Below are 22450 nucleotides of genomic sequence, written 5' to 3' on the forward strand. Positions count from 1 at the left end.
TGCTCCACACTTACCACCCTCTTTTAAGATTTTACATATCTTTTAACTCAAGTTTTACTTAAATGAAAAAAATTCATTTGTTTTGTAACATTCCAGTTTCAGAGATTCAATCTATTTGTATGCTCACATGCATTGCTCAAACCACTGCCTGGCTCTTCAACATCTTAAAAAACAATGCACAACAGTAAAAATGCAGTAAAGCTTATTAAGATTTTCACCTGGAAAGAGTCAAAAAGCAGTCTTTCAAAGTTACATTTACAGACATGGATCAACTTTATTTGCCAGCTGTGGACTTCCACCTTAGTGCTGCTTCTACTTAAGCTTTGATTAACTTTTACTTTCCAGAGTCAAAGGTTAAATAAAGGAAAGGAAATGTTTTCCGTCAAATAACTTACTGACCACTGACATCAACTTCCAGCAGGAATGCAGCCCCTAGTAATCAAATCAAACAGAGGAAGCTGTTTTTCCAAACTTTAACTTGAAATGTCTAGGGGGTTACTTTCTTGTACTGAAAATTGACACAAAATGTGTAAAATTGAAACATTCTGCTTTTAAGGGGATTTGCCTTTGGCAACTGATGACTTCACTTCGATCGGAGCTGCCCCACTACAAAGGCTTACCTATATAAAAAAAAGTGAGCTAGCTTGTTAGAGGATATCCTTTGGTAAGTGAAGGTGACAATTTTACAATTGTGAAACTTTGGAAATCAAAAGCAGACCAAAAATGTTAATGATGCTTTGTGTCACTATGAGGTGAAAGATTTATTGTATTTCTCGTCCCCACAGATTTTAAAGTCAAATCTGTTTATAGAAGCATAACTGTCAGAAGCTTTTAATAAAAATAGTAGGAATTAAATTGTCATGTTCTAAGTTTTTACACACAACTTAAATTAATAATTAAACAAGTAGGTAAAATGTAATAATTATGCACCATATAAGTATAAAATGCTTCAGTTCCGGACAAATGTGTGACAAATTGTATTTTCAGACATGAAAATACAATTTGCCTTGGTCACACCAGTAAAAACAAAATTGAAATAAAACTTAAGCAAATGATTTATTTAATCACAATCCACATACCCTCGTTTTTACATGGTTCATACAACCATATTTGTGTTTGGAAATAAATAAATTTTAAATAAATAAGGTACCGATTCTCTATGCCCTCTGCTTTTCCAGTGATGCAAGTAATACAGGGTGACCAAAAAGTCACCTTATTACCTTATTTAAAAAAATCATAATTCCTTTAAGACTTATTAGACATTGTAATAGTATCACAACTTTTTAATCACCCTGTACTTGGCACAAGAATGTTAAAAAAAAACTATTCTAACAAATCTCCTATATTCCTCATTATTGTAAATTTGATTCTTCCTGAATACTCACAAAAGGAATCAAACACTACTGATATTTAGGAACATAATATCTTGATTTTGATAAAATATGCCTGCTTGATATTATTTTAATGTGAAAAACAGTAGCAATGCCTCAAAAATGTGTCAATCCAAATCTATGAAATTCTAGGCACTTGTTGGATGATGGCATCCTCCCCGTTTCAAAATGCCTGCGCCGATTTCTTTCCATAATTATTGTTTACATTTTCAGTAAATACTTAAGTACTAAATGTGATTTTGATGGAACCAATTTCAGCTCTCACAGACTTTATATTTTTCAAAGGAAGAATCAAATACCCGTTAGCCAACTACACAAATTGTATTTTTCAGTCTACCAGAAACACTGCATTAAGTAAGTCATATTCTCAGAGTCATCTCTGATAACATTGTGCAGATTAGTCCATCAGCAACACAATTATGCAATACTCACTGGAACTGACCAGACCACTGTTAAATAATAACCACTGGGACATCACTTAATTATTATAGAACTATCTTCAGTCCTTTATCAGGACAGTGTCTCCATAAGAGAAATAGAACTCTAAATCAGAATTCCAGACCCAATTAAACCAAACTAAATGTTTAAAAATGTTTCACTGTGACTACGCATGCTTGCATTTGTAAAACGTAAGCTACAGTACTGCAGAAGCTGTGTATAGGTAGCAATGCTGAGAGTATTTTATTGCCCTAAAAAGGTCTAATCAATTTGTTGGGGGAAAAAAAAATAAAATTTATAGAAATACTTTGGTGATTATTTATTATAAAAGCCCAAATTAAGTCTCTCCACATATAAAAATGAACTGAGCACATGTTGTCTACATAGGTGCCACCACTTGTCCATTGTCTTGTTCACAAAGCTGGAGAACGAAACTGAGGTTTCCAATTTTTGTTGGACGTGTTTTGCAAATTTGGAAGAATCAGAGCCATCTAATTCATGGCTTGAAGAAAATGATGACCCAGCATTACAATTATATTCTTTCAAGCATGATTATAGACGAACCCAAATGGAGACATCAGTAAGGGTTACATTAAGCATAGATCGCTGCAGATTTGACATGGAAGCCTTCTTTATACCTTTCTGATCATGCATGCAGTGGTTTCAGCAGCACATACCTGAGGATACAGAGGCAGACCTTACATCCTGATGTTAATCGACAGAAACCAAACCTCTGTTTACTTTCGATGTCTGTAAGCACGAAGGTAAAGTGCTGTCCCACTTGGCCCTGTGAAACCCTGAAAATGACAATGTAAGATATCGATGAGCACGATTTACAAACAAAGTGTCATAAAGTATGAGCCCTCTCCCAGAGTGGTTCTACAATTCACTACTAGTCCAAATGCTGTATAAATCATCTTGTTTGTATTGCAAGTGGATTCTACAGCAGCTGGACCCATTTCTAAAACACTGGATGTGAACCATATTTTTGAAGCCACAATCATATTTTTAAAGCCACAAACATTGACTAATTAGCTGATAGCATTACCATCCCTGCACTGACCAGCCATTACAAAAACACACACTGGTCTTTTTATGGTAGACTTGAATACTTCAGCCACTTAAGTCCTATAATGCTGGGAAATTCAGTCACTGCAATTTTGGACAAGAAACCTGTTCATCTTGTTTTTCTCTTAGAGGGAGCAGGGCTGGTTGCAGGCACAACAAGGCCTTACACCACCTCTGGCATCATAATTTGAATAGTGCGGTAATTTATATTTGAAGTATGCTCCCTAGGTACAGAAGAAAATAACTTTCAAATCGATATTTGTCATGTAGTAAGAAAGTAAGAAATCCTCATTTTTCTGCACTATATGGAATGGAGTTTTCCAATTCACAAGCTGCTATGTAATGTCATTGACAGGGACGAGACAGGAGTGCTCCAGAGCAGCTCGGTTGAGTTCAGTAAGGTAGGAAGGTAGGAGTTGGGAATGGTATGGGAGTCACCCAGCATCAGCAAGACGTGGCGCTAGCATGCAGGACTTTCAGCCAGGATAATGTTTTTTCCAGGGTCAGAAAGCTCCAAATCAGCTTCCAATTCAATCCTACAGTTTCATTACCACCATCATCCAAGCTGATTGTGTAGTACTGACGTGCTGCTTGTTGGAGGTACCATTCTTTGGATGAGATGTTTGAGGTCTCATCTCCTTCTTCTGGTGGTCTAGGCAGCCATTAAAGATTGCATGGCACTATATTAAAAAGGAAGGCATTTCCCACTGTCTTGGCTAATATTTCTCCCTCATTCAAATTCAAAAAAAGTTTAAATTTGGTCATTTGCATCATTGTGTTTGGGAAACTTTGGTGTTATCCATTAAGCAATTCATTGTCTGTAGCATTCTGCAATGTTTTAATGTGGCAGGCATGTATGTTAAATGCAAGTATTATATTTACTATTACATTCAATAGAATCACTCCAGAATGCACCTGGCTCATATAAATTATGTCAACAGAGACCTACAATTGGAGGAGGTAAATTCAAAATATTGAAGACAACCAAGGATCCTTCGCTGTAGAGAAATTAAAGTCCCAGCATTTTTTTTCTTCCATACCTAGGAGCATCCTGAAGCAAAAGCATTTTAATTAGAATCTCCTTCCTTTTTATACTGTTTAAAGATACTTTCATTGCTCAAAAATAAAGAATGTTTAATCATGGCTGTAATTTCAAAAAATGAAAATCAATCTTTATACGAATCACACCTTAACTGCTTTATGTCCAATTTTATCAGACTGAGGTAAGAAAAGGAAGGAATTAATTTGAATGATCTTTCAGTTAACACTTTTTCATAGATTCCATAGGTTGCAAATCTGAGTTTGTGGTCTGATTTTGTTAAAGAACCACTATTTTCATGAAAAACTGATTGACAGACATGGTCTGTCTGTTGGCAAAAACACAATGAAATGCATGATCACATTGTGTGCATGTATTGTCATTTGGATAAAAATATTTACAATTTCTTTCTCTCTGGGGAAAAAAAAAGGTTTGCCTGTAACTTTCTTGAAAACTGTATTCCTTCAATGAATTTAGTTTCACACTTTGGGGCCTAACTTGTTAGTTGTGTATATTGTTTGTAAATGTATATGTACAAAGAGAACCCAAGGTTTCCTTGATTATGCAATTAACAACCATTGAAATGGATATACTGAAGGAAACAAAGTAATGTTAAATGCAACAATGAAGATCGTGGCATGGAATTAGCGAGAGGCGAAAATCACAAGAAAAATTGGATACAGAGTTTCTTCAGCAGATCAAAAACAACATTTTAACTAGCACAGAATGTTCAAAGTCAATCAAAACACCAATCCACAGTATTTTACTGTTAGTGTACCATCATGACCATAAATGCAGTCGTTTTTATATATAAAAACAAAGAGTTTGTTCAAATCCAAATTGGACACAGGTAAGAAATACACCACTGGATGGCAGTAATGCAGTCTTAAGAGATGCATTTCTACCCTATCCCAAATGAAAGCAATAAGATCTCTCTTAAAGTCACAAAATACACAAACTACCAAAGGTCTAATTATTTAGACTATTATATAATGGCAGTTAAACTATTCTGCTTACATTTTTCAAGGCAGAATCATATTGGTAATTACAGATAGCTTTCTCTGAATATTATTTAGCGTTTTGTCTTTCCAAATACCCAAAAAGCCAAGTTTCATCTATACTTAGATTTTTCAGGAAATTTTCTATGAAATTAGACAGACAGTTCTGTTTTTTCAAAGCACAGGGTAAAATATGAGATTCAGATTGGTTTAGCACTCAATACTGTACCTTTCAACATCAAAAGGAAAGCAGAACTTTGGCACAGTCTGCAGCACTTCCTGTGAATGATAATAAAAATGTTAGTCTCATGCAATACTTGGATCTGAATCACTGCTGTGTCTGCAACAGAAAAGTCCAAGAATAACCTTTTGAATTAAAACCATATACAGACAGTTGTTCCTGTATTGAAATAATGAACCACAATGAACTTCATTGATTATTAACAAGAATCAAATTTATGCTTTAGCAGATTGTACTGACAATGCCAAGGGAGCACCAGGAGGGAATAGCTTGGCCTAAAGGGCATTAACACCCCTCTCATTCCCGCTGGGATCCCCTTCAACAAGACCATATGGATTTTACAAGCAGCACTGCACCATATGGGTAAGCCATGTCTGCTGATACTTGCATCACAGACTAGCCACCAGTTTTTATGCAGCATAGGGGCTTCAGATGCAACACGTGTAGACAATGCAAATTAGAAAAAAAGAAATGATTTTTTGGGGGGGAGGGGAAGATAGAGAGAGCCAGAAACAATTCAACTTTATCAAAGTTTATTGTGCAGCCCATAAACCCCACACAAAAAAGGCCAAAGAATCCCTCTTTTTTCTTATGGTCTCTCAGAAGATGAATTTGAATTTTAAATAAAATATATGCCAGATCTTTTAACACGTGCATTTTAACTAGAAATACACACTATATTTCAATAACTCTAATAAAAATACGACACAGCAATAAAACACTATGCAATTAACAGCAGCCATTTATTTACAAGCTCATAAAGAACACCTCAGAACAGTCATTTTATATCTTTCTATTAACCCCACAGAGATTTGTAATGACACTGATGTATGTTAATGTGACTTTTTATCTTTTGCAATTGTGAAACACCAATCAGTCTTTCCAAAAAGATGAAAAGGGATAAGTGCAACAAACTTTAGACAACCTATAAAACTAGATAAACTGGATTGTTTTCAAGTATACTTAAAGATCTCATCAACCCTAATATCTTGACTACAATTCACAATCACAAACCAACATAATGACCATGTGAGTTACATTTCAATATGCTACATAAGATATAGGAGCAATGTAAATGTAATCTTTAATCTAACTAAAATGTGATTTTGTGAACAGTTACAGTGTAACGGTTGTTGGACTCATTAAAAATGTTAGAAATCTCATCTGCTGTATCTTCCATTCAGCATTTTATTAAAACTTCCTGGTTTGCCTTTTAATTGTCAAATCTTCCAGATTGCTTATTTTTGATTCACTTATGTAATTTTTTCAGTATACTATTGTATAAAAAAGCTTTGGGACGTCTAGAAGACGTGAAAAGCGCTATATCAAATGCAAGGATTATTATTGTACAGATTTTAGTACAGATGCTAATGTACTCAATCCATACTTCTTGTATTCTTCAGATGCTGTCTGTTTTTCAATGCTGATACAAGAATATTATCTTAAATTTCAGAAAACAAAAGGAAATATCTTTTTATTGATCATTGAATTTGTTGAATAAGCTGAGTACAGTATGTTATCTTACTTTTCCACTAAGATAGTGAAGTTGATTTCTCAAAGGAAACTTCAGCATGCTGAGGTTACTTACTATTGCAAAACTCCAGACAATATTACGAGTATAATTTAGTTTCAAGCTAAATATCATTGTTTAAAATTTCCCTTTTTCTTCAGAATACATTCCCAGCTTTCCACTCGCTTCCCAACTGGCAGAGACATCCCTTGAGGAAAGAGGGTTTTTCTTAAAACCTCAGTCCTCTTTCAATTCATGCAGCCAGCAGGTCTATACACTATCTCAACATTATCACCCCTTGTGGGACAGACCAGCTCAGCTGATGACTAATTCCCATGGCAGCAAATATGAGTTTGCTGAGATCAATATATGAAGTGCTAAATCATTCCAAAGCAATAGCCCAGCAGTCATATTAATTAATAGCTTGCTCAAACAACACGTCTTTATAACATATTGTTCGTGGAGACAAATTTACAGCAGAAAATCAAACACTTCAAAAATCAGCTGGCCATTTCCATTATCACAACATTGGCAGTCTACAATTAAATGTGGCGAAAATAAAAATATCAACATACAGGACATCATTGCATAATTTCACCAATTTTAGTTTTTATTACCAAATTCAACTTGAGGCCCATCATGCAGTACCACAGTAATATTTGCCTGCATCATTCTATAGACAGTCATGTTAAAGGAATTTCACAGAAAAAGTGCTTTGAATCAGTGTACATTCTGCAGTACAACACAGAAGGAAAATGATTCAATGGAACAGAAGCAGCGTCAGATCACTTTGAAGTAGCCTAAGGTTCACACTGGCTGCAAACAAACATTTTTTTTAAAAAATGTTAAAGTTGAACTTTAAAGTTTAAAAATTTCTGTGAAGGTCACCCGGATCATTAAAATGAAATGTTTCACTGAAATTGAGAAAGCATTGAGTAGACGTTTACACTTAAGTGCTTATGCGCAGAGTTCTGCTTTGCTCGAGTACAGAACTGTCAACTCAAACTGTTTTGAAGCACAGATATCAGTATCAGAGCAGTACCTGCTGTATAAACTGGGCATTCAAATACAACACTAGACTCAAAAAATGGTTTTCAACATCAAGTAATTGGCAAATTAAAGGGAAAAAAATATTGTATTGTTCTGTTCAAGTATTTACAAAGAGGCATTTTGTTACTGGTTCTCCTGTTCCAGTATTGTAAATGAGTTCATACTGGCACCTGTCAACCTAACTAAAAGTTGGGATTAACTACGTTGTTGTGTCATCTTCATTCTACAACAAGAAGCATTCTTCACACCGCAGCAGTAAATCCAGCTTGACCACAGAGGAAAATCAATGAGGATAAAGTATCTTTAAGATGTTTTTGTTAATACAGTCATAACACCAACAGGGCACCCATGTGACTTTTTATTCCTTCACCATATAAAGGAGCTGACAGATATGTACTTTACCAAAGGAGGCAGAATCATAAATGGAAGATGAAAACAGCACACTAATAAAATTGCACAGAAAACGATCTACAAAATTGAAGGCTCTTGGTTAGGGTTGCTTAGAGAAAGAGATGTATGCATTAATTAAGAATGAAGATGACCTTTGTGAAGTTGGTAATCTAAATTTTCAAGACAACGCTTTCCTTATGCAGCATGAGGGTCAGTCCTATTGAAGATATATGGTTGCCTTCTCAGTCTGAGAAAACCTCAGCTGCTTGAACAGGCCAAAAGAAAACTAAATCATCTTCTGATGACAAATCCTACTACAGTATGATGTTTGGTACAAGGTCGTTTCCAAGTAGCAGCCCTGCAATTACTGACTGACCCTTTTAAGGGTTGTGCCATGACAGGGATACAGAATTATTTGTATGTCCCTTGATCTCAAACAAGTTTCCTGGAGACCAGGTGACAAGAATACTAGAAGGTTGCTCCCCCATCTCCTCCCCCCCTGTTATTTTGATCATCTTTGAGGTGGAGGAGACATATGTACATGTCCCAAAAAGCACAAAAGTCAAGCTCCACAGATATATTGTTCCATCTATGTTGCAGGATAAAACCCTGCTAAACTTCAACATTGTGAAAGCTCTGCTCCATTCCTTTATTGAAGTGGGTGAAACAAGGAAATGGTAATTTCCTGTTGTAAATGAAATTCTGTAATTACCTTGGGCAGAAACTTAGGGTAAGGTCAAAGAACAGCCCATTCAGCATACTTTATGAAGCATGATTGATTGGCTACCGATGGCTAATGTTTCTCAACCCATCTTGCTGAAACCCATTACCACGTTTTCAGGTTTAAAAAAAAGTTCACAAGAATAGAGAACTGAAAAGACAGTACTTATGTTTTTAATATATCAAGTGAAGATCGGTATTTATATGAGCTGGAGGAATAAAAGATAATATCCAAGTGTCTTTGACACCACAATACAAATGGATATTCTCCAAGAGAACACTTGGAAACAGAAAACTGCGACATCTGCAAAGCAATCCCAAATAAGTTATTAACAGATTCTGTCAGTAAGTGCCAGAAGCAATCCAAGTGCAATTCATCTTTTTTGTTTGGACGGTTATGAGCTTCATCCATTTAGCATCATATGCTTGATTGGTGCAAGCTTATAAAGCATCCACCAAAGAACAAAATAGTCTTTTACCAGCAGCCATTCCATCTCAATATTAAGACAAAACAAAAAGCTGACTAGAACAAGATTCATTTGGATTTTAGGTCCTATTTATGGGTTAAATATTGGATCATCATTCGTCAATGCTAGTAAGTCTGAAAACAACAACCTTGGAGGACAATAGGGCAGAATCAAAGTTGTGTTTCCAACCTTCGTTGTTTGCATCAGAGGAAACAAAGTACACAGAGGAGCTTGTGCTCCAAAACAGCGCAAAATAACTTCTATTCCAAGACAACAGACTGCAAAGAAATGACTGGGACAGCTTGCTGAATCCATCAACATAGCTTGTGACAACATTAATGAAAGCAAACAATATTTTTAGGATTTGCAGCCAGAGAAAAGATTAAGTCCCACCTGGAATGCTGTGCACAATTCTGGTTACATACTGCAGCAGACATCCATCCTGGTTCTGGAAAAGGTACAACCTGAGGTATGAAGACTTTGGAAACTGAAAATGTTTAATACACAGGAAAACTACTTGGGGAGACCACATTGAAGATAGTTTGATTCAACAGTTTAATCATCCATTCATGTAGGTGCACCACTGATTGATTTGGAAAGTGTGCAATCATAATAACCTTTACATTTATAGCGCTTTTCACATCTTCTAGATGTCTCAAAAGTGCTTCACAGAATATACTGTAAAATGAATTGACTGTATATTTGTGGACAAAACGCCGCAGCTAATTGCGCACAGCAGTGTCCCACAAACAGTCGTGGATTGAGTGATCAAATTATTATTTTTTTTTGAAGGATTATTATCACCGTAAAACCAAGCCGCCAATCGACTAACAACCGGGTTCCTACTTACTGCTAGGTAAACAGAGGCGTGTGGAGTAAGGAACTTGCCCTGCTGGGAATAGAACCCAGGTCTCTCGCTTGTGAGGCGAGTGCTCTAACCACTGAGATACAGGACTCGACAATGTTACATGTTCAATTAAATGTTATGTATTTGATTAAAAGGCCAACTAATGCTTATTGGAGCAGATTTACCCTGACACCAATCTGACATATATCCTGGGAAAAACATGGAAAATGGTTTGTAAAATCAGGATAAGTGTTGTTGTCCTTCTGTTGACACTGAATGGCTCTGGATGACAGCACATGTGAATATCAGATCTTTCTTTGGTTCTAATAGAAATTTGTCACAGTTGACCAGAAAATTAAGAACCTGAAAAGTCTCCTTTCGGTATCTGAAATCCCTGCAAAATTTGGCATCAAGTCAAGATGCTAAGGACAGTAAGCTTCATACCCAGGCATTCAACTCTGCCTGCTCGTGCAGCAAGATTCTCAAAAGTATTCTTCCAATTGTAGGAAAGTGTCCTATCCTGACGACACAAACGTCTTGGAATGCATGTGGCCCAACATATAAGGTAGCAGCCAATTCTATTTTGGAAATTTATCTGCGCAAACACTTGATGCTCTGAACCAGTTCAGTGTGTCATGTTAGACCACACCTTTGGATGTCAAAGGTGACACCGGTCAAAATTATATAGACTGTTGCAACACAGAAACAGGCTACGTTACCCAACTAATCCATGTTGGTGTTTATACTCCACGTGAACATCAACCCATCCTAACCCCTCTCTAATACCCCTCTATTCTCTTCTCATCTATGCATTAGCCACCTCTTGACGGACTTCCACAGGATGTTAGGAAGGCATTGCTTGAAAATCTGTAAGGGACCTTCACACTGAATGCATCAAATGGTTGGGTTTGGAAGTGTATTCTCTCCTTTATTAAATCTATATGAAGAATCTCTATTTAATCTTCTCATGAGAACTGCAAATTGTTACTAAATTGCTTTAACTGTGTCAGAAAGGAAAGTGGTGAAGAATATTGCCAGTCAGCACCCAAAGGGATTCATTGACCAACAAAAATACCCTAGCTAGAAACTGCTGAGCCAAACAAGGCAGTTATTGCAGCCTGCCCCCTTCCTCAAATGAGAGAAAATGAAATCAGTAGCCACTGAATCCTGAAGAACAAGACAGCAGGAAATGTTTACCTGCCAAGTCAGCACCCATGTGAAAAAAGGATAAGCAGCAGTCATATAATAGAAGATGTTGGACTGCAAGTCACTATTCATCTCACCTTTAGGTAACTGCAAATCAGGACATTGCTCGACAACACTAAATGTTAAAACCTTTTTTGACCCTCCCTACTATGGTCAAAGATTATGTATGGCACCATCCCCAAATAGAACCTGGGAAAACAACTGACCAATAGGTCAGTGCACTGAGTCAATAGATTTGAAAAAGGTGCATCTACTCAGCCTTTATGAAAACCAAATGAGACTCCCATGGAAACTGAGAACTTGCTGACAGGGATCTGTCCCTCCAGACAAAGTCATCATGACTGACTATGCCCCACCCTGCCAAATCAGATGACCACAAGAAACTTTACTGCCTTTATATCTGAGGGCTTGGGACTGGATGATCATTGGTATTTAATTGGAGAGGGCTACTAACAGCACCAAATTATCACTGTTTTATATCATATATATATATATGATGTCCTCCAACCACAGAAGTCAATCCAAAGAGGTTTCTATACATACCTGACACAATGTGATGTTTTGACAATGAACATCTGAGGCATTGATCATAGCCATAAGCAATTGGGAAGGCTCAGAAATATTTCAAGCAATGCTTGAATATTAATGAGGACTTCTAACATCTCCTCCACAGAATCCAAAGCATCTTCCTGAAGAGAAGAATGTACGATAGTTTTTTTTTATTTCATTTTTTTATTTCAAAGCAAGGTGATGATGGCTTTCCATTCAGGAGCAGCAGAAAATAAACACCAATGTAAAAATAACATTAATCTGCCCAAAGAAGCACATCTATAAAGCCAAGAAAAGTTGAATGCCTGCCATCCATCTTTTATCATAACTACTGAAAGAGACTGTGTTCTGTGATTCTCCTCGCTGTCAAACTGGACGTAGTCCTGTATGAAGATGCTGGAATGCATCTGATCAGCAAATAATAATAATCCTTGCATTTGATATAGTGCTTTATCACGTCTTCGAGATGTCTCAAAGTTCTTCACAGAATAAAGTGAATTGACTGTATATATGTGGGCAAATAAGGGTTTGATGGCAGCAATTAAATAGTTACAGCATTTGTACTTTTGATTTAAATTTGTAAGACTACTGATGCCGATAAATATCATATCAGATGCTTTTCAACAGAATCCTTTCTCTTTCAAGATTTTTTAAAAATGCACAGCATATCCAATTCTTTCCTACAGCCCCAATCGCAGCACTGGATCATATTTCAGTGAACAAGTGGGTATATTTTGAGCAAAGCGTGTCTCAACAATGCAGAATTTTAATTGACAAATCGTCTTTTGGGGGTTTGACTACCAATGAACAAAATCAAAATACTGCAAGTTTACCTGATATAAATAAGTTTGCATAAGTATACAACTTGAAACAAAACTAATAATGAACAGGATACAAAGCATGTGTAAAACATTATATACTGTACATAATTCAGTGACGCTACATATATAGCCCAGAAAACACACACATATATATGATATATAGATATATAAAAATGTATAAATATCCATCCTGTAGCGAGGCATGATAACCAGCTTCACTGCAAAGTGTGCATTTGACTGGCTTGCTACTGCACGCTACCCTGTTCCTGCTCTCAGAAAGTGGTTGACGTCCAGGACATCAATTTGCCACCCACTTCTTGTACACTCTCTTCGGGCGAAGTAATAAGTGACTTCAGTTAAGGCACGATAACCTGGCAGTCAGATATTTTTAGTGCACAGGAATCAGGTCATCAGATGTCTGCTGAGATGGCTTCCTGTGCGTTCTACATGCACAGCCTGCAGGAAATATTGCCCACCTAATAACCCAGAAGATGGCATGAGAGCCAGCGGAATGGGGGGAGGGAGAGGGGAGAGAGAGAGAGAAAATGGTCATTCTACAGACATGCAGTTGATGTGTCCACCATGATATAACTGGATTCTCACTATACAGAAGTACATTATAATGGGACTACACTGTGTATTTCATAAATGGCTCCGGGCTTCAATCAGCAGCAATTAGAAACAATTTTAATGAAATTATTTTAATTTTTTTTGTATTGGCCTTCGACAACTTTACAATAGTTTACCCTGAAAGCAATTCCTTTAGGTTTAAAATAGCCAATTGAATCATTTGTAAGCGTATGCAAATCCAAATCATTACCAGATTTTTTTTTACAGTTGTTAAAGGTTTATTTCAAACTAAGTAATTTTTCAAAATCAATCTGATTTAAATTTATAGCCAATTGGAGAAAAGTTTTGCTCGTCTCCTTTTAAGTTGAAATAATAATCTTCTTTCAGTAAAATTCAGTTAAATTCTAAACTAAAAAGGCATGAATTTACTGCTCTGTAACAGCAAATAAGGTAAATTAACCTGGGCATTTTCAACTGAGTTTCTAGAAGAGTACACAAGTACATGATTTTAGCACAACAAATTTAGTAATTTTTCTCTATGTTTTTTTAATATAAGTCAAAACATTCTAGCCTTGCACTGAAGAATAATGTAACATTGAGATTCAGGCATATTGTGAAGATCCAAGGGAGAGCTTTGCAATGCAGCTGAGCTGCACTAGTTTGCTTGACAAATTAACGCTGGATGGAGTTGATGCACAGGGAGCTCATATTACATATGAATGTACAACACAGAACTGTGAAGTCTTGGATACAGTCACTGGGCAACATGCAGCAACATTTAAATTCTCATTACAGTCATCCCTAACCTTGTACACAAAAACAAAATCACAGAGTTTTTTCCAGTCTGCAGGTTTTTCTCAGACCTCTCCATGTGCAGTTTCTCTTGCTTATTTCTCCCTCCCTAATCCAGAAGCATGTTGGCCAATTACAGCGCCTCAATTGCTGTCTGAGTTGATGTATGTTAGTTCAGCACAGACCGTGACTCAACCCTGGAAACTTTGTCTGTACTGTGCTCAATTTGCTCACTAAGCCATTTGAGGAGCAAGAACCACTATAGCATTCTAGTTAGAATCTTTTGTCACAGTTTAGGCGGATGACCAGCAGTTAAGGAAATGCACTGGCGAGTTTCCTGGCTCTTAATAGATGATTATTGTTAGCACGTCATCATATTTGTAATGTGTCCTTAGCAAATCACATATTGGAAGACTGTGTGGTTTTCTCTGGGTAAATTCCTGTAGTGCACACTGCGACAAAATTCTCTGGGATAAAGTAAGGAGGGTGAACTCTTCTGCATACCAGAAGAACAGAAACTTTTCATTTCTGGCATTCGGTAATATGGTTTGGAGATTCCTAAGCATGGTGCTGGGCATCTACATGTCAGCTATTTGCCAAACAAAACTTGTGAAGCAGTTTTCTCCACAGGTTCAGTATATGCTACTTCTTAAACCTTTAAATTTATTATAATAATAATCCTTGCATTTGATATAGCGCTTTTCACGTCGGGAGGACGTCCCAAAGCGCTTCACAGAACACACTGTAAAGTGAATTGACTGTATATTTGTGGGCAAACGTGGCAGCCAATTGCGCACAGCAATGTCCCACAAACAGTCGTAGATTGAAAATGACCAATTTATTATTGTATTTGGTTTTGGAGGGATTATTATTAAGCGTGTGGAGTAAAGAAACTTGCCCAAGGTTTCGCCCTGCCTGGAATTGAACTCAGGTCTCTCACTTGCAAAGCGAGTGCTCTAACCACTGAGCTACAGGACTCTACTCAACATAAACATATTAGCAACATAAATTTAACTAAGAATTTTATAAGTAATATAATTTTACATGCAAATATTGAGTAATGTTTAAGCACTAAAATGGTTACCTTGTATAAATAATACCCCCCTCAACTGCTTAAGCAACTGCTCCCACGATTGTTAAAGTTAGAAATTCTCTTTTCTGAAACTCGTGGAATCAGAGGGAAGAAAGAGAAAGGGTGCCCACAACATGGGCGTTGTGCAAGACAAAGTAAAGATCTATGTGAAAGATCTTTAATACTGGATAATGCATCTACAACAACAGATGGAAATTGAACAAAAGCAGAAGCACAAACCACACTCAAAATGGACAAAAGTTCATGAAATCATTGTAGCTGTACTTAACTAAAATACAACGTCAAATAAAATTTAGCTCTCTGCTCCACTGTCACAATTTGTCAATATATCTAAGTTGTGCTCATCCCCAGCAAAAAATTAAGTCTGTTTGTAAGTTTGCAACTGCTAATGTTTTTTTTGTTGTAGTTGTACAACACAAGTTGTAGAATCCACCCTAATTTGGAAATGGTCACAATATAAACATCACAAATCTTGTATGTTCAGTCCAGCAATGCACTGAACTCCATTATCTTGAGACAACCATCTCTCCTCTTCACAACAAATGCTAACTATGCCAATTTACTTATTTCACTTCTAATTCCTTGGCATTTCCTTAATAATCTGGAAGTCTGCAGCTTTGACATACATGTCCACTGATGTTAGGCTCATTTAATCAGATCAGCCTATTTGTTAGTTTTTTGTCTTCAGTTATTGCAATGTTATATGCTGCACTGTTCATACACCACTCAAAATAGAAATTTTGCCATTGCACGACAGACATGCCTTAAAAACAATACTGAATGCTATAAATTCTCTGTGGGATGATAATAATTCCTACCTTACTTTCCACAAAGTAACACTTTTATTGGTGAACACACTTAGTACCTATCCTAAATAGAATTACAGAAAAAAAGCAATTTTCATCTCCATCTAATGGTGCGTACTGTGAAGTAAGATCCTCAGAGAACACTGTAAGAGTCTGAACAATTTACAAACACACCATGGTGCTGTTCACTGCTACAAGTGGTGTTAGTGATTCCACGAGCAAAAACTTTTGTTCAATCATGAGTTGTTTTTTTTTTAAACTGCAGGAAAAGCACCCAGTTCTATACAATTATAAACTTTGGCATACCTGAAAGAGTACAAAAGAAATTTGAAGCAAAGGATAAGCTTCTCCTATTCCCCTGTGGATTATACTGTACAACTCCTAGGTGAAGCCGTTAATGCTGTCAATTAGCACCTTAGAAATAAGAGCAAGAGGAACTTCTGGTTCGAAAGATTGCTGAACATATAGGCTGAGATAATCAAAGCTCCCTGGGCATGATGGAAACCTGTGTTGCTCTGTTGCTGGAGTCGATCTTTTGTGGAGGGCAGCCTAATAGGATTGCATGGAGTTGGATGAATACTCTGGAGTTGTATTACCTTCAGATAGCTGGGAGGATTTACACAAAACATTCCCATCATGAAGTGAATCAGGCAGAGCACAGTCCAAAATATACTGTATACTCGTGGAAGGAGCAGACCTGATGGCAATCTTTCTGGCTTTCTTATGTTGTGTGTGCTCATGAGACATATAAACCAGGAAGGCTTCAAATGTGTCCCCTGGTCTGTGCTGAGTTATCAAACTTCAGCTGAATGATCCAATTAGCCTCAACACCGCAGGAATGGTGAGCAGGGGACACAAGATCCCAGTCCTGATTTTGGTCCAATAGACCTTCCTGGATGTACACATGTAGAGGACAGGAATGGATACAACTATTCTACTCATTTGACAAGCTCAATTGAGCTCTCATATGGAGTCCAGTTGGAAACACCACCAGTATCTATGGAATTGAATCACTTCTTCACTATTTGCTTTCATGAGAGGTGTAATAAAACAAGATAGGGGAGAAACAGAGGAAGCCACATTAGAAAATTGCATTTCTACTTTCAAAACTCAAGGCTTGATTTATATTTTACTTTTTTTTAAAAAATCACCTGCCTCATACCTACTTGATGGTCAGCTGTATAAAACAAGTCTGTAATAATTATTAGTCCTAACAGTAATTTTCTTAAGTTCTATAACTTATTCAATTTCAACAATCAAATAGAACTTAGGGAGGCCTACAAAAATACACCTGTCAGTTCTGAAGATAGCTTTTTTTGTTAGAATTTGCTTTGTCTAACCAGAAAGTACTTAAGATACAACTTCAAAGAGTCATTTTTGTTTAAGTAGAATTAATCTACATGAATGAGATAATGCTTAATGTTATGGGACAAGAGTTACTATTTTACCAGTTGCATTATAAGCTTGCGACACATTTTGTAAATGTAATGCACTTCCTTACGGTTGATTTAAAAAAAAATTAAAAATTACAATACTTCCAAAACAAGCTGGTTGCATAATTGTTTAAGCAAACATTTATTTACAATGAATTTCTATGCTAGTCTAGGTTAGACTATGTTTTAATAATTAAAGTGCCAGAGTACAAGGAACATCTGAATCACCACAGCAAAAATCAAACATGTACATACTATAGTAGCTGCATAAAAAGACTAAAGGGAATAGATTCACTTCCATCTGTCTACTCTATTCGTTCCTTTAAGCCTTTTTTTCTGATGAGCTAAATATATGCTTTTGCTCCCAACGACAGCAGCTGTGAATGACCAAGACTTCAGAGTATTACACCAGTCATTTTCACATCATATTCCAGCATCACTGCCAACTCCCAGTCTGTCTTCCTTTGAGTTCCATTCTACAGCAGCAGCAATTCTTATTCAATCAATTCATATTTCCATAATCCACAATTCTGCTGCTCCTTCACCTCCCTAGGGTGGACTAACCTCTTTGCCCCAAACTATGGCCTACAACTGTCATTAAGCACTGCAACAATAACAAGATAAACAAAAGAGCCAACGGCACTGAGGGTAGCTGTTGCCATATGCTGGCTAACTTTGAATTCTTCAACTACGGCAGTAGCCCAACAAAAACATAAAAACATAATCCTAATCATGAGCAAACTGAATGGGGTCTTTTATGCTGTTGAGCCAGAGGCCAAGCCATCTGTACACAGATCTTCAGAAATTGTAATCTCATCCAAGGAATGCCTTCATTTATTTATTAAGCTGTTTTCTCTCTTCCACTAGTTAACCCTTCCCCTTCCAGATGATGCACCCTTCCATCCAAGGGCAGCAGGCGACTATGGAACAGATTTATACCCTCGATACCATGTCTCAGCCATAAGGAGGTACTCTTTACACTGGATTCACAGTGTAGATTTCTTCACTAACACATGCAGATGTCCTAAACTGGATTGAGTAACTTAAAAAAGTTTATTATGTATCCGAAATACTGCTAGGCAAGGTCGGTTGATATTGTGCAGAACGACTGATACCCAAATAGTGTCCTGCAAAAAAAAGAGTTGCTGTTTTTTTGAAGAAAGCAGTAAAAATAAGTTTATTTTAAAGAATGTATGTGGCGGGGGGGGGGGGGGGGTGTGGGGGATGAAATATCTCCTGCACTACTGCGAGCATTCAGACAGCTCATCACCCAATTATATATTTACAAAAAAATACGCTTAAGCACTTGGAAGTTTTTATCATCTATACCAGTGGGATTGAACATCATTTGAGAAACTTAACTTAGGAAATAAAGTTGAATGTTATATCAGAAAAAAATACTCCTACACTGCACCAGGGAAACATAGGGCTAATGAGGGAGAAGAGAGAAACAAAAAAACAAAATCAATTATTTTTGGACAATAGTTCACCTAAATTAAAATTGAAATGTTGTAAAGTATGAAGAATGTACAGGTTTAACTCACTGAGCTCCTGTAAATGAGTTGGCTTATCCCGGGTGCTGTTAACATTCCAGGGTCACTCCGGGTAGCAGCAGTAATTTGAATGTTAGTTCACCTGTCCCAGCAGTAACATGACCATGACAATTATTGGCATCTGGACTTTCGATAGGTGTTTAAAGCCCAATTTTCCACTAATCAAACACTTTCTAAACTGCTGGTTTCCACTCCCAAATGGATGGTGGCTCCAGGAAGAAAGAAAAAAGGTGTTCTGCAGGGTTTTTAAAAAAAAACATAATGGTGGGCGTGTGAAATGTTCTTACACCACCTACCTGAACTGTGAATAGCACCCAGCAGTACAATTACAGATTATGCCCTTACTAACTCTTTCTGGAAAGCTTTTTAAAACTGGGATAAACTACTGGTAGAACCAATCTGATGTACTGGTTTACGAGTATCACGCAAGAAACGTATTTGCTCAAGTGCGTTTTTGAATGTAGAATTTTGGTGCCAGTACATAAAATAAGCCAAATATGGAAATGGGTAATTTATATGGGGGAAATTAAATTAAACTTAATATAAAATGATAAAACAAATATGCAAGTAGGGAAAAGAAGTGAAAAGGGAAGAACAAAATATTTTTTCTTTTTTTCAATATTTAAGAGCTATTAAAGCAATAAAGCTTTGTGATGTTTGAATAGCTTCATTATAAAATTGTTATTAATATCACTGCTACCGTTTGTGAACTGATAAGGTACAGAATTGTTTGATCGACCCAGAGAGATGGGAGGAGACCTGTCGGCAGTCTGGAGGTTAATTTCGTAACTTCTCTCATCAAGCACCACTATGTAGGTTGAATGCTTTCTGATGTTGCATCCTATCTCTGGGTTAAGCATTACATTAAGTGTAATGAATAAGTGAATAGATGCTAGTATGACATTGTAATGCAGTACCTCAGGCAGTCTGGGAAAGAGCCTGTCTTCAGCCCAGTGGATCCCATCAAGATTTAATTGTGCACCCTTATTGTATGTTCTGCTTATTGAAACAGTAATTTTACCTCAACAGTTTAGCATTAAATCACAGGTTCTATTCAAACATTTAATTGTCCAAGTGATAAATGTCAAAGCTGCTGAGTTCATTAAGCAATAAAACTGCTCTACTACACTGACACAAGTACACAAGAGCTGCTTCGGCTAAGAAAATGCAGTGACTCCAAAGCATAATGCAACTGTATTATGTTACATAATCTTGTTTTTGTGTGCTTTTTGTATACAATTTATTATAAATAAGCAAAACAATGTGTTTTGCTGGTAGATGGCTGTACCCAGGATGGAGTTACACTCCCCCATAAATGTCTAAATTGGTGTTGAAAAGAGTAATAAACCATGATGTTTTGTGGTAAATTTGTCTGTTAGCAAACTCAGTGCATGTAATTAGCATTTTGTTTGGCTTTTTCTTAAATTGCTGTCAAATTATAACTCTTATGTTGCATTTATACAGCATAATTGAATGGCAAATTCCAGGACATTTGTCAGTGATTGGCAACCAGGTGTACAGTAGAAATGGAGACAATATGATTATGCTGGAGCTGTGTTCCAGGCTCATCCTAGAGGATAATTTGCACTGGTGTAGCAAAAATCTGGTCAGTGCAAATTGCTCTGAGCTTGCCCTATCTCCATATTCTGCTCAAACATCTGAAACCCAAGAACATTCAATGGACTGTTTCTGTTATTTAAGTCAGCCACACAACTAGCTCTTTCATAATCACATTAAAAACAAGAACCTCATTTAAAACAAGTTTCTGGTTTTGGCCTCAACTCAGGGCAATGCAGAGAAGGCAGTATAAATCATGATCCTGCTCCATACAGCTAAACTACTGGGAGTGAGTGAAGTGGCTTCATTCAGCAGTAATTACAGGATTACAGAATGCCAGAAAGATAAAAAGGCAGGTAAAGTTGCAAATATATTCTTGTACAATTGTACCCTTTGTTCACAGCTGAGGCTCTCAGTCAGTTGTGTGAAGCACTTCGAGACATCCTCTCGATGTGAAAGGCAATATCTTCTATACTAATAAAGACAAAATGTCTGTGTCTGTGTGTCCACCAAGAATGCAATAACAAATTGATGTAGAGACATGATTTATACCTCATCAGAAAGGTCTTCAATAGAGGAGTGTCATGGGCATATTTTTTTCCCGGGTATTTCCTATCATTGATGAGCTATATTACAAAATATATCTAAAATTGCTTTAATTAAGCTCCCCAAAAATATGAATGGCATTCTGCAACAAAGTAGCGACAGAAGTCACACATCACCTCTAGAGAGATACATCTATACTGATAAATACAAAATGTCTGTTTGTGCATCTGTCTAACCAATTGACGTATTTACCAACAGAAGTCCTCCCATCCAGGAGTCCTCTCATAGGAGTCCTCCCACTGAGGCCTCCCAAAAGGATATATGTGCAAATATGTGAACAAGGGATGTTAACGAGTTCAATAGCACATTTCTTAATCTTAAGGGATAAAGATGCCTAAGAAGCGAAGATCAAGCTTTCAAGGACAAATAAAAATGTCAGGCAAAAGAGAGAAGGACGATTAAATGACTGGTTGCAAGCATAGCTGCAATGGGTACATTAAAATGTATATAGCTGTACCCATTGCAGCTATATATATATATATACACACACACATATAAATAGTTGTTAAAAATAAATCTTGGTCAAAGAGCCTTGAAATTCCTAAAGTACAATTTCAGCAGGTCTCAACATCTATAAAATATCAGAGCCTTTTATATCTACACCAGATAGATGGATTTTGCAACAACGCTTTTCATTTTGCATTTTGCACAATAAAGACCTCGAGTGAACAGTGTATAAATCATAATCAGTTACATATTTATCAAACCTTTACGGGGTATATGAACTGGTAAGTGGACTAGAATCTTTCCATTTTATTTACATCTACTTTCAAATGCCTGTCTTTGTTTTCCCCAAATATCTGAGCTTTTATTCATCTGATTTTTGCTTTTGTATTTCCTAACATCTATCCCATCTATATCAGACTTGCTCTCACAAGCAAAACAGCTGTGATCCAATTGGTTTCCAAATCTGAGCTAGGAATGGAAAACAAAATTGATCAGGGTTCCCATTCCTCATAAGCAGGGCCAATAGAAAATTACGAAAATATTTGCCAAAAATTGCAGGGAGGTTTGTCAAATTTTACAGGAAATTGCAGGGGGTTGGCTGGTGCTGTTGAGAGGTACATTTTCCTGTCAATCCACATTTCTTCACTTTATTGCTAAAAACGAATGTGAAGAAATAACGCAATTAGATTTTTGCAACAAAAATATTAATGATTTCTTTAACAAAAAACTGGGTGGCCCACTCAGGGTGGGGGGAAGCACCGGCGCTCACCCAAAGGGCCAGATGGTCCATTTCCACCCCATACTGTATTGCTTGCCAGTGTCCTGATTGCTGGTCTCCAGGTCACCACCTCCTGCCTC

The 22450-nt window shown here is 36.8% G+C and overlaps 1 protein-coding gene across 1 annotated transcript in view; it reads right to left on the reverse strand.

Moving 5' to 3' along the window:
- dennd1b (DENN/MADD domain containing 1B) overlaps nucleotides 1–22450 on the reverse strand; it is a 96054-nt gene that overhangs the window by 71111 nt on the left and 2493 nt on the right. The window contains exons 4-5 of the mRNA XM_042334972.1: nucleotides 5164–5213; nucleotides 2507–2626 (exon numbers count right to left, since the gene is read on the reverse strand). Of these exons, the coding sequence (XP_042190906.1) occupies nucleotides 2507–2626; nucleotides 5164–5213 (170 nt within the window). The remainder of the gene's footprint in view (nucleotides 1–2506; nucleotides 2627–5163; nucleotides 5214–22450) is intronic.

The sequence above is a fragment of the Callorhinchus milii genome, unplaced genomic scaffold (assembly GCF_018977255.1).
Source record: "Callorhinchus milii isolate IMCB2004 unplaced genomic scaffold, IMCB_Cmil_1.0 Scaffold5, whole genome shotgun sequence".
In the NCBI taxonomy this organism is placed as follows: Eukaryota; Metazoa; Chordata; class Chondrichthyes; order Chimaeriformes; family Callorhinchidae; genus Callorhinchus; species Callorhinchus milii.